Genomic DNA, 14,255 nt, shown 5'->3' on the forward strand with positions numbered 1-14,255 from the left:
TGAAATTGTGCTAAACATATTGCTGTTTGCAGGGCCTTTCTGCAGACAGTTCTTTTTGCCCCTCTGAAGATCGGCGCCCTGGGCCAGAGCCCAGCTCGCCCATGCCAAAAGTTGGTCCTGTTAGCACATGAAGACAAACTTGTGCAAACGACTTTGTGAATTGGACCTATGGATTGTGGCAGCATTGCTTATAAAATGACACCTATGAAAATGATTGGTTATTTAAAATTGGGATCTCTCCGTTAGAAGTAAAGGGCATGCTACTTTTATACTTTCATATCAGTTTGTGTACATTCATAAAGTTAATCGCCCTTCGTCCTGCAAGTAAAAGCAAACATCTGCGCCGACCTTTCCTGGTGCCCAGAGCTGTTTTGTGTCACTTGATTTAAACTTATTGCTGCAGAGCTAGATATATTGCCTGTTAAAATGCCCCAGCCCCTTCCACTGCATAGATTGGCGCACTAAAATTGTGTGAATGCTAATTGTAAAATTTCCGGTGTGTTGCATTATGGGGTGTGATCTCTGGCCATACAATGCTACTCAAGGTATAGGCATGTAAAAAGATACACCTTCCCTAGCAAGTCATAAATCAACGCCTCGTGGACTCCTACCCCACCACGTCTAAACCTTTCACTGATTTATTTTTCTGTGCCCACACTGTAAACTGATGTACTTCTTGCAGTTCACATGGATCTGGGCTGTAAATTGATTTATTCACTAGCTAGGCTGTTAACTGATTTACCGCCTGGTTGGGCGGCAGCTATCTTTTTCCATTCGATAGGTAGTTGCATTTTACGATTTTATATTGCTGCTGGAACACCGTTTTGCACAGACTTGCTGCACACATTAAACTGAGGGATGGACAGTTGCTTCGTGTATCATGTCAGACATGTACTTGGCACACTGCCCAGCAGACTTGGCAGTGCAACACAGGGTTTGCAGGCATTTTCGGAGACTAGAGTAGAGGTTCTCCTTCCAATGCAAAAGTGCAACAAGCATTGATAAAGCCAAGAGGTCTGTCTTTAATGAGCTAATGCATACAAATATAGGTATACAGAAAGGTGGCCTTTAAGCTTAAGCCCAGTAGAGCCAGACCTATTCTCCTGGCTTTGCTCCTCTATAAACAAGTGTAGTTATTTTTCTAGAGATACACTCACCCGATCTAAGCGTTTAGTGTGGTGCAGTCTCTCTCTCTCTCTACCTCTCTCTCTCTTTATGTATGTGTGTGTGTATTGCAAAAAATGCAATATTCAGAAAACCTGTTTATATACAGATGTATAGGTTTCCTGAACACTGTATTTCATGCATATACACTGAAAAAAACCATTAAAGGAATGTTACGTGAGAATTTAAGTTAAAACATACTGCTTTAAACTAATAAAACCACTAAAATTTGCCAGTTATATATATCGAAAGCAACTACAGCTCGAGCCCTAAAGTAACTATAACACATGCCCTCGCCATGGATAGCATTGTAATCAATCATGTCATTTCAGTTGTTGCAGTGATATCAATGATGTCATAGAAAATGTCATGAGTGATGTAATATGTGAGGTAAATAGCAGTGCATGGCGAGGACGCAAGTTATAGTTACGAGGTATAGTGGTTTTATTAGTTTAAAATGGTATGTCTTAACTGATATTTTCACTTACCTATAATGTGCTTTTTAATCTTTGTTTTTTCAGTGAATTCTCAAGGTTTTATTTTTATATAAAGTAGCGTATTACTAGAATTCCTAACTAAAACATCAATTTAACCTTTATTTTTTTCAGTGAATTTCTTATTTTTTTAATATGTAAAGTAAGATGTCATTACCATGCGAGGTGTGTGATTGGGCGCCCTACCCATCCACAGTGCACAGCCTTTGGCCGGTTGAGGCTTGGTGCAGGGCTTGGCTGGGGAGCCAGCTGTGGCAGCGGGAGCCTTTAGGCTCCCTCCTCAATCCCCAATGATTTATATGTTGTGGGTGCCCCAAATGGACACATGGGCACCCACTTGAAGAAAAAATAATTTTAAAACTGCCAGACCCTGCCACACTTGTGGCTGGGGATCTCACCATTACTCACAACTATTGGCAATGTTGTGGGTGCCCTGGGTGGCCACTGGGTCACCCAAAAAATTAAAACAGAAAGGGTAAAAAAGAATAATGAATGAGTGAAGGGAGCCACTCATTTATGATTCACTGCTCAGGAGTGCCTCATAATGCTCTAGCGCCTTTAAAAATTATATTTTAAAAATTATATTTTTTCATCCTGGTGGTGCCCCTAGAAGAAGTAAATCTTGTGGTGGGCTGCAGGGAGTGCAGCAGCCCCCCAACAACATTAAACCAAACACAGTAAGCCTCCTGGTTCATTGCATTTATGACCCCAGGAGAGCTTAAAATATTTTTTTTAAACACTCCAACCTGGAGACGTATGCTCTTAAGATGGAGTGCAAGGACCCCTTTTGGAGGGTTCTAGGGTTGCATTTGTGGCCTGAAAAATAGAAAATAAAAAAGGCTCAAATGTATGTGGATGTTTTTACAAAATGTATGTTTGATTATAATTATTGGCAACCTTTTGACTTTTGATTATAACAATAAGTCTGCACTCTCTCTCTCTCTCTCTCTCTCTCTCTCTCTCTCTCTCTCTCTCTATATATATATATATATATATATATATATATATATATATATATATATATATATATATATATATATATATATTGATGTGCTGACCCCTTTATAAAGCCAATAGGCAATCTTTTTGTATTTTGGGGTTCTTAACCTTTGACAAATTTAGTACTTCTGCGTTACTTAAAATGACACCCTTTATATTGTTACATCACATAATCAGCCATGCACGCACCCTTCGCCTTGGATAGGCAAAGGCTGTGTGCTGCAGTGGGTTAGGCATCTGCGGGGGTTGTTGCACCCAACACCAAGCCGCGGACAGCGATATATAGCTTACCATACATAAAAAAAACATAGAAATTCACTGAAAAACTAAAGGTTTAAGTGATGTTATAGTTAGGAAGTGTAATAATATCTTACTTTATAATACAAAACTAGAAATTCACAGAAAAACGAAGGTTATAGGGGCTTTATAGTTTCGTGAAAATCGCAGCTAACATACCGTTTTAAACAAACAAAGCTACTGAAATTTAACAGTTATAGATATCTCAAGCTACTAAAATGTGTGCCCTAAAGTAACTGTAACTCACTCCCTCACCATGCACTGCTAATTACCTACCATATTACGTCACTCATGACATATACTATGACATCATTGATAACATCATAGGAACATCTGAAATTACATCACTAATCACAGCACTGTGCATGGCGGAGTCGCAAGGTATAGTTACGTGTGTGTGTATATATATAAATATTACTTATGACATAGTGGCAGTAATTTCTGTGTGGATATGGTTCACCTGCACTTTCCATTGAAAAGTCATTTTTGACTTGCCGAAAACTTTGGCCCCCAATCTGCGCCAAATTTGGAACTCGGTTAACGCAATAAACTAAGGTCCAGCATGACAAATTTGTGAAGGTGTGCCTGTCATGTGTCTCAGTTAGGCCTAGAGGGAAACACTGCCATTTTTACATGTACACAGGTTTCTTCCTAAAGTTGCCTTCATTCTCACACAATGACTTTTGCCGCACATTTGCAACAGTGGCAATACTGATTAGATTCTAGGAACCTATACTTGCTTACAAACCAACTTCGCAATAATGCTATCATGATACCTTGACACATCATGGACAAGGTTAACACATACATGGTGCAAATGTAATTATTTGTATCATACATATGATGACAGAGCAATCTATAACACATCAACAATGGTGGCCTGACCAAGATCTCTCCCTTTTGTTCTAAATAAACATCAGTTTCCCGGTGTTGGTTGGCACAGGAGCACTTTGCTACCATTGGCGAGGTCTCTACATGCTGATGCTTCGGCCCAGTAACTTGCAGGTATCTCTGTGAGGGGTGTCCAACTTTTGACTATGACGGACTCCTACATTCTTTCCCTTCAGGTAACAGGGTTGGATCATCCAGTACGAAGATTCTTGGCAGAACACACACACGCCCTACACACCTAGGTTAGGGGACACATAGTAGGAATACGCCAGATTTCTATATTGTTTTATATGCTTGCTTATATACATTGTTTTAGCACGATGGTGGAACTTTTCATTCTCTTCACTGTCCTAACACTTCTAATAACTTTCATTTGCGTCTGTCTATTGATCATTGCAGCACATATATTTTATACAAGAATCACGTTGGTTCAATAAATATTGAAACCGTCCTGCTGTGTATTCCTTGTATATTTCTCTGAAAGAGAGCACGAGTGTCTGAGTAAAAGGGTTCTAGATCTGTTACTACAATTCCAGGGGGATAAGGGTTGTCATGCTCAGTGGTTGCCAGAACCATTCGCTACCTGTCTAGGTTTAGGGGTACTTATGGTGGCACTGTGAGCTAGCTGGCCTATAGGACGATATTTCCTGAAAGGGTGCATAGAATCAGCCTGGCACCATCTCTGCGGTTATGCTTTTCACAAATGCACACTTCCTACCACTGAGTGGTCACTTCAAAACATGCCTGAGTCCAAAAAGTTAAGAGGGGGATCAAAAAGACTTGTTTTCCCACTAATAACCTCCCATAGGAAAATGTGCATGCATCTACAGCCAAAGCCACTAATCCTGGAATAAGAGTAGACATTTGCTCAGAAAGCATGCTTTTTTTGAGTCATTCTAAATCAATCCTTTCTTTTTTTTCAATATTAGTATTTTTAAAAAGTCCTGATTGGATTTGATAGGGTTTACACGTTGGTATATCTTGTCAGTTGTTGATTTGCTTTTAACTTTTGCACTGTTTGATAAATAGGCAATATATTTGGCACTCGTTTAGTATGTTGACATTATTCTTTTTATTTCTAAGTTCATGCAGATACATCCAGGGAGGTGGGAGCTTTTTGAAATGTGGGCCCAAGGTGCTAATTTGATTTTACGTGTGTCACTGTGTGATGAATCTACAGAAATGTTATCATAAGCTTTAAATTAGTAATTTTCTAATGGTGTGTCATGTTTTGTGCCAATCAATCAGTGGGGGGTGGGGGCATTGGTAAAGGAGCGGGCAGTACAATTTCCATATGCTTGTAATTTTGCCCCTATTTGATAAATGTGGCAGGCACTAAGCAACTGACGGGCATTTCATGATAGATTGAAATCCAATTGGGAGAGCAACGTTTTGATTGACTAATAACATTGCCAATTTTCTGCCTGAAAGTTCTCTGAAAACTTTGCCTGTTCAGACTTCTCTTGGTTTTCTGGATTTTGTGATGTCCATTGGACACAGATTTGAAGGGGTGTAAAAGAAGTGTTCCTTTCCAAATAAATGTGTCACCATTTGATCAATCTACACAACTTTTGGCAGATTTAGCTTTCTGAGGGTTATGTCTTGAGCAGGTCCTTTCAGGGATGGCAGCAATAAAAGTTTCATGCACTGATAACTCCCTGCAAGAAATTTGGTGGCTAGCAAAGTTTTGGGACCCAGACTGGCTTTTGCAAACTCCAGGTGTGCATGGCTGAAGTGGGTTGAATGACAGGCCTTATCAGAGGCCTCGCACACCGCAGAAAGGGTACATGGCAGGTGAGTGAAATACATCATCTACAAACCATGACATTCACTGAAGAAACACAGTCAAAGGTCAGTTATGGTTCAGCGAACACAAAATCAAAAAAGCCTTAATATTCACCAGCAATGCACACCATAGCTCATGTCCCTGACATGCTTAGTACACCCACTAGCTGATGGCATGTTCAACAAGCACTGGCAAAGCCAATAGGTCTCGCCTTTGGGTCCTATTGGATTTGCCATTGTTTTTTAGTGTTGCTCAATGCTGTGCAGCCGGGCTTAAGAGTAAACAATAAACAAAATGTCGCAGACACTTTTCTAGTTTTATTTACCAATCCAAGTTGTACCGGCAAAGAAAATATTTTTTAAAGTAGCACAAAAGCTGTTTTTTGTTTTTGGGGGAGGTGTGGGTGGGGGGAAGCAACACGGAGAGTGCAGGTGGGGAAGAAGGGAATATAGGGTGGTGAAGTAACATGGGGAGGCCAGAAGCAACACATAAAGTGGCGGGCAGAAGGAACATGGGCAGCACAGGTGGGGAGCAATATGAAGAGTGGGGGGAAATAACACAGTGGGAAGAGAAGCACACAGGCTAGAGAGACGAACATGGAGCTGTTGGGGGGGGGGGACAAAAGCAAGAAAGCAAGACAGGGAGAGAAGAACACAAGGGCATGGAAAAAACAAAGGGGGCAGGGGAGAAGCACATGAGACAGAGCAGCATGGAGCATGACAGAGGCTGGAAGTGCTGTACATAAGGGATACTACTGGAAAAGAGCTTGACTAGAAAAAGAAACAAGCGTTGGCCATGCCAATAGGTCTGGTTTTTAAAGAATGTTCTATGGTAATGTGAAGGATGCATTTCGTGCTAAAATACAGCACTAAATGCCAGTTTTGCTTTTCAAATAATTGTGCGCAATTTTGCCCAAATTTAGAATAATTATTTGAAAGCAAATCATGTAAACTTTGCACACCGCTAATCCTCCAACGTCAAAAGCCATCTGTGGAGGAAAGGGTTATGGGTACTAAGAATTCATCACCAATCTTCAACAGTGGTGTCCTTCTTTACAAGCCAGCGCTTAACAAATCAAATAAATACAGAAATAAATAATACATTCTCCTAGGTAATATGTTTTTTATTCTCACTTCCTTGGGGTTGCATGATGGGAACCTGCTCACCCTGAAGAACAGCCAGAGACACAATAAACATCTCAGACATACTAAGGAATTAAATTGGTCTAAAAAGCAATCCAAAGTTATTGTTTCTCAAAACCTCTTTTAAAATTTGTGAGCTCAAATTCACACGAGAATTGACGTGAACATTTTGAACCTATAATTCTCCCTGTAACCTGCTGAGTCATTCGAACTGATACAGCCCACTTAGGTATTTCTGTTTGGAAATATATCTTTCTTGTCACTTTAAAATCACAGGGGAATCTTGTATCACTTGACATGGTAAGGAAGAAGAGGTCTGGGAGCCACTGGGAATTCCATGAGTTCCAGGAAGGTGGGAGAGCTGCTCCCATCACCCCTCACCCTCTCTAGCTGAAGCATTAATAGCTGAGAAGCATATCTAGAGAAAGATACATATTGAGTTTTTTTACAAGCAGGACTATATTTAAATTAAACAGTGATCTTAAAAGTCAAATATTAAGCCATCAACTAGTTCATGCAGCTCAGGAGTGTTTGAGGCTACACGCTCTCATGTTTTTTCCCTTACAGCTGCTTATAATCCCCCAGCACACTCCTCTCTCAGCACAGTTTTTACTCATGCAATTAGTAGCTTTGCATTGTTGAATGATGTAGCTTTACCTCATTGGAAATTAAATACCCTCATCCATCAATTGAGCAGGTTTTTTACAAAAACTTGGGCAGTCATGCAGAGTATTCTGTCCTTCTCATTGAACCTCTGGTCTGGAGAAGCTCCCCTTATTCCCCACTCACCACTGCCCTTCCCCCCTGTCCAATTCCCCAGTTCCACTCAGAGTGTGTTTTGTTTTCCTTTACACAAAACACTCAGGTTCTAATTTACCAAAAATCAAATCACCTACATTTGGAGTGATCTTTCAACTACCATGAGATTTACAAAGGATTCTACAACTTCGTCCGCCAATCTATAGAAGCCATCAGTGCCAAATAAAACCCTGTGGAAGCCCATAGGAAGTCGAAATGTCGGGGGACCCCCGCGCAAATTATCTCCAAATACGTTATTTATTTTAAAACCAACAATTTTAATAAACCAATTTTATTACACAAAACTAAACATTAACAATTATTAATGTTATTAAACAAAACATGTATTTTTTAATTTTAATAAACCCACAAAACTTGAAATGTTCACTTGTCTCAATTTATTTGTGATGAAATCTTTCAGGATATCTTGGAAGTCTATCTTTTGCAAGACGTCCTATTCAGTGGAGTCTTTTATGTAAAGATTTCGTTTCTTTGAGTTGATTCATTTTTTTCTATCTTTCGGAAACAATTTAAGAAAGCTTGATTGTAACTTTCTTTCAAGATCAAATCAATATTATATTGATCTGTTTTGGCAGGGCCCCTAAAAGGAGTGGGGCCCATAGGCCTGTGCCTACTTTGCCTGTTTAGTAATCCGGAACTAGAAATTATAGAAGCACTGGAGTAGTTGTGACATTTTTTTGTGAATTCCATGTTACTTCATGTGCTTTACCATTTACCCATGCCTAAATGTAATGCAAAAGTGCAATTGCACTTTAACTTTTTTCCTCATGAGAGAAATATTTGCAGACCTACCAACACACATAGTCCCGCTGTGTGTCACACGGTATCGGTTCTGCTCACACAGTCTCCCGTTGAGGATCCGATATCACATGGAGCCGATAGCATGAGCTGGAAACCCTTGTACAGTGTGAGTTTCCAACTCATGTTTGGAGGTTAGGCACTGTTGATGTTCATGGGTTTTCTGCAAACTCCTTAGGACATTAGCAGCAGCCTAAGATGCTTTTGTTTTGGGGGAGGGGTTATTGGGACCCTTACGGGTGAGTAGTCGCGCTTTAACAAACTCCTGATTGATTGATTGATTGATTGATTGATTGGGTGTTGTTATCAGCACAAAGTCCTGCACCCACTCATGCCTCGTAAAAGCAATGGGGCAATGGAGTGTTTGGGTAAATTTATAGAACAGCCTCAAACTCAGTTCGCTCCTGTGTAATTTTACCATATTCTGATATAATGTTTCACATGAGGAAGCAGCATTCTGAGTTAAATTCAGATTTTGCAAATATAACATATGAATTTAAACTCACTACAAAACATTTACGCACAAAGGTCAAGCTTTAGTTGCCATTGGCTTTTTGATTCGGGCTCTCTATCCCTGTCCCATAGTCTGAATGGCCAAGATGTGACAATCATATTGTTTGTAAATGTGACCTTGGGTACAGTGAACTCCAGACTCTGTTGGCATGTGCTTTGAAATGTCACCAGTTACTTTTGGACATTAATTGCTGCCAATTTAGATAAGTACTCTGAGGTGCGAATGGTACTATTCTTGCATAGACTCACAGACAAAGAATTCCCTTCTTTGTGGTTCAGAAGAAAGGCTCCACAGCCGAAGAGCCACCAGGAGAAGCCTGGTGATGGATTCCCAGGGTGCAGGAGTAGTGCTTGAGCCATGGCAGTAGGCTGACAGTGACACACATGCACATACAGATCTGCTGGTGCATGGAGGGGAGTATTGGCACCTAAATCTCTGCTTCCTGGAAAGAGTCAAACATAGTGGCGCAAACATGGTGGGGAAGGTGGGGGTCAACTCTCGGTGCTATGAAACTGCAAAGTTCAATAGCAAGCACAGTATAAATACAAAATATAACTTTTAGTAGTTGTTTCTATATATGTCATGTCATCATCAATCAACTTTATTCCGAATTATGCCATCAAACTAAAAAAAACTCATTGCAATATAATAAAATCCCATAAAATTGACAATGGGACAATGGTCAAAATTAAGATCCAAACAGAATGCATGAATATATTCAAAGGATTAAATAGGTCATCACAATAATAATCTATATCTTATAAAAGATTGTAAACAAGGATTCCATTAGGTTAGGTATTTAAATGGTGGTCAGAGCTAGGCAATATGTTCTTTTTTATGTTATTTTGTCTCAGTCTCCACATGGATAATAAAAAAACATGAGCCCACATACACTACACACTGGCTGGTGACACTAGTTAAAATTCTCAGAGCCTCTTGATGTAACCTAACACCTAAATTACAGCACAGTGGACAAATATCCAATCTCCTGGGGGCTTGATACACTGGACCAAAAAAAAATAAGACATGGCCAAGCGTTTTGATAGCTTTAAAGCAAGATACACAACGCATGTAAGGAGACCACAATGCACCCCCCCCCCCCCACCTCGCTGTAGAGGAATGAAGGGCATGGGACCCTATATGAACTGCATATAGAGTTTTCTAGCTGTCATCGGCTCAATTTCCTCCAATAAATTCTCCAGCCTATCTTTCCTTTGGGAGAAAGTCATAGTCAGAGATCCTACATTTGACTGGCGATGCAGCAAGCTCAGTTTATATTCCCAATGAGCATTTTTAACTAGGGCTTTAGAGTTTCCACTAGCCTCTAAAGGTGCATCCCAAAGATGACTAAGGCAAATATTAGAAAGAGTACCTGCTTCAGCCATGGGATATCGGCTGCACCCGCACTTCGTAGTTTTTTCAACAGCCCTGTGTGGTATAATGCCAGCTCAGGAGTAGACCAAAATCTCTTCCAGTATAAAATGGGCTTCGGACCGATCATATCCATTATGTTTCTTTGTCCCATGTCTAACCTTAAGGGATTCAACGGGGTACTAATGGAGATGCCAGTTAGTTCTCACACAAAGCGATTCACAACTAGCCCAAGAGTGGACACATCCCTATGCCCCCAAAGCTCAGCTCCGTACAGAGCTGATCCAAGTGCTTTGCAATAAAAAAAATGCAATGCGGGGGAGATGGGACAAAAGGGAGAACCATTCTGTAATTTATCATTTACCCCATGGTTTGCTCTAACTTTAGCCTACTCCTACTTATAAGCAAATACCAATTAAAGTGCTCCGTGAGGGTAACTCCCAAGTACTCAAAGGTGTGAACACGTTCCAAGGGAGACCCTCTAAGGGTAGGAATGGAACGTGTGGGGGGTACAAGGGTTTAGGACCATATAATTGGATTTAGAGATGTTAATATCTAAACCTCTGAGGGTGCAGAAGGTATAAAATCTATCTAAGATCTTTTGCAGGCCCATAAGGGATTTTGAAATAAGCAACGTATCATCCGCAAACATCAGGGCTGGAACCGGGAAAAATATAATTTTTAGTAGTTGTTTCTATATATGTATTATGTGGAATTTGGGCAGCAATAGTGTGCTATTCTGTAGGCAAGTGCAGTAGCGGTCGGCAGTAGGAGTTTCTGCAGGGCGGTGACGTGGGCAGGGGGAGGGGCAGGGTGGGGGGTAGTAATGTATGGATTACGGAGTTTTACAGGTAAGTAAAGATTTAAATAAATAAAACGAATTTCGTTGCGCGCACTGAATCACATATCTCCTTATTTACAAAGCGGCGTTAAGCCACTTAACTTGGCTTAACGCTGCCTTGTAAATAAGGCCCCTTTTCGCGCTTCGCTTATTGTGAAAGGGTATTGCAGTGGGGGTTCTGCTGCAACACCCATTGCTTTTGATGCTGCCCCATATTTACAAGGCTGGGGCACCGCCAAAAACTAAGACCAGGGAACACCTGGTCTTAGACTGGTGATACGAGCCGAAATTATTCATTTATCCTCGTGTTTTGCTCTTTCCATGTGTGATGCACTCTGCATTCTTCAGCACACATGGAAAGAGCAAATTGCCCTTCAAGATTGTTAATCTACAGGAAGGTGTCCCTTCTTGTAGATAAACAATCACCCCTGCTGCATAGGCACCCTTGCAACATGGCGCATGGGTGCCTGCGCTGGCCCTAGGCAGCTTTATTAGCACCAGAGCTAGAGGGAACACAGGGGTGCGCCGTATTTTTGTAAATACGGTGCTTTCCTGCATTTTAAAAATGTCAGAGCGTGGCGTTACCAATTTCGGCGTAACACCGCTCTCCAAAATGTTGTTATAAATATCCCCCACAGAGTCTCAATACATCCGGTAGATAAAAGAGCACCCGCTAATATATCCCTGCCACACATGCAAAAATAAAACTATAGGGAATAGGTTTTGACATACCTGGCTAGGCCTTTCTCAATGCCATTAATATGTCCAGGAGTAAAGTGGACCGCATGGTAAAAATGGTGGTCTAAAGCTAATGTACAACTTGGAAATTGTGTGTGAGCCTCAATTTTAACCTTTCAGGCACTGTCATAAATAACCCATTCCGTCGCCTGTGTACAGTTGAAAACATGAGTGTCTACCAAATGTCACCTGATACAAAAACTGCATATAAATTGTATCTTGGAAATAGAAGCCTGGCTGAACTGCTGACTGGTTCAATGTGCAAGTTACAACTAATCAAAGTCACCAGTGTGGGAAGATTAGATGTACTCTCTGCCTCTTTGTTCTGTGTTTCAAAGGCGAGGCTGCATGAATAAGGAACCTTCAACAGTAGGTTCCCTATGATGGATTTTACTCAAGCTAGTGCCAAGTTAGAAGAAGTGTTAGCCAAAATACTCAGTGGCCTAACAATGGAGTGAATGAACATAATGGCTAATTCTCTTTTTTTTGTTTCTAGGCAGTGCAATAAAACCTCCAATGGCAGCGACAGCTGTGACCTGATGTGCTGCGGCAGAGGGTACAACCCATACATGGACAAGGTGGTGGAGCGGTGCCACTGCAAATACCACTGGTGCTGCTACGTGACCTGCAAAAAATGCGAGCGGACTGTGGAGAGATATGTTTGCAAATGAAATCACCCTGCCACCGCTTTGTTCAGGAGCTCAGACATCAACAGAACCTAAAAAAGGACCACCCATAAAAGCAGAGCTCTCTCCTGGACTGCGGGTCGTTCATCTTGCGAAGACAGGCTACTTCAAAAGATGTGTCCTAAATAGAAGACATACACAGAGTACGAAAGAATTGGCGTTCAAGTATCTAAGGTTTTTTTTCTCTCACTCGAAAGATCGCCCCAGGAAGACAATGGAGCTGGCCGATGTCTGAGTCGCGGGATTGTGCCTTGCTACAGACCCCTTTGTAATGGCTGCCAAGTTAGACGTTCAGCATATGCTCCAGTGGGCGCTCTAGATGCTGTCGGGGGAGGCTTGAATGGACATCACTCTATTTTTCCAAAGTTGCCTTGGGAATCCACTTCAGATCATTCTGAGACACCCCTTCTGCTTTTTCCAGAATAATCTATACAAGTGATCAGGAAATGTTTATGGAAATATATATATATCTATAATCCGAAAAGAGGAAACGAGGCTTTGAAAATGTTCACAATATCAAGAAACAATGTTGTTTTGGGGGAAGGAGAGCAGTAAGGAAATCTGCTAAAATGGGGACTCCTCAGTAATGAATAAGACTGCACTGGCTCTGCTTACAGTGTTCTACATATTGTGGGACAACCGCTAGTTCGCGACAGCCACACGTCACGTGTCTACTTTCGCCCTAGGCATGGCAGCAGTGCCGAGCCACTTTTTGTGGATGTACATAGTTTCTTTTGTATGCCAACCATACAGAGATATTTATAAGCTTAACATTTGCTTTCTTTAACTGCATTCTATAAACAAATATATATTTTAAATGTAAAAAATTAAATTGATGGAATTACTTATAGGTTTATAAAACATGAAGCTTTTTTAAAAATGTGTATAGAAATTTATCAACCTTTGTGCCAGCTAAAAAAGAAGAAAGATTTGCTCACTTCATTAGGGCAGGGATTTATAGTGGCAAGGGGGTGAGTATTAATAACTTGCTAAATTCATGATTATGGGAAAGAAAGTCTTTGCTTTTTAACACAGGGCACTTCGCGACCGCAGATGGTCAGCAACTTTTCTTCCAAAACGCACAGGACACAACTATTGCCGAAGCTCAGCTTGGTTGACCATCGGATTTTGGTAAAACAAAACTATTAGCTGTAACAATATTTTAGTTTTGTATTTATGGATTTATTTTTGCACTAATGTGTTGTTACTGCCAATATTAAACTATCCAATATATGACTTTACTTTATATCCCAGAGTTACTTGTACATTGGGTCAATATTACACTCCGCCATGATAACATACTCTATTTTACAATTTTACAATCCTGACAAAGGTATGCAAAGATGTATCTTTTTCTCTTTTTTCTGTCTTTGTGATGGACTGTGAACTAGTTTGCAACATTGCATCGTTTGCAAAGTTTGTCACTTTGAGACTCATGCTTTAAATTCAGCTCCTTGCCACATCTTATGTTGAATATTTTATTGGTTACCTCAAAAAACACTCTTCTGCAGAAGGGACACCTTGCAGGCATTTTCTTCTCTTGCACAGTTCCATTATGCATGGAAGAACTTCTCAAAAAGTAGACTTGCAGAGAAAACATCTGAATACCTTTTCTCCACTTAAACATGACACACATGAGTAACCAGCGTGGATCACACTTCGCAGGTTGTTGTTTAGCACTCAATTCAATTACAATGAAAATTGTTTCACTCAGT

At 40.6% G+C, this 14,255-nt stretch overlaps 1 protein-coding gene across 1 annotated transcript in view; it reads left to right on the forward strand.

The window, feature by feature from the left end:
* Nucleotides 1-13,781, forward strand: part of WNT11 (Wnt family member 11) — a 222,481-nt gene extending 208,700 nt beyond the window's left edge. The window contains exon 7 of the mRNA XM_078658529.1: nucleotides 12,351-13,781. Within this exon, the coding sequence (XP_078514655.1) occupies nucleotides 12,351-12,525 (175 nt within the window). The 3' untranslated portion in view covers nucleotides 12,526-13,781. The remainder of the gene's footprint in view (nucleotides 1-12,350) is intronic.
* The last annotated feature ends 474 nt before the right edge of the window (nucleotides 13,782-14,255 follow it).

The sequence above is a fragment of the Lissotriton helveticus genome, chromosome 8, assembly GCF_964261635.1.
Source record: "Lissotriton helveticus chromosome 8, aLisHel1.1, whole genome shotgun sequence".
In the NCBI taxonomy this organism is placed as follows: domain Eukaryota; kingdom Metazoa; phylum Chordata; class Amphibia; order Caudata; family Salamandridae; genus Lissotriton; species Lissotriton helveticus.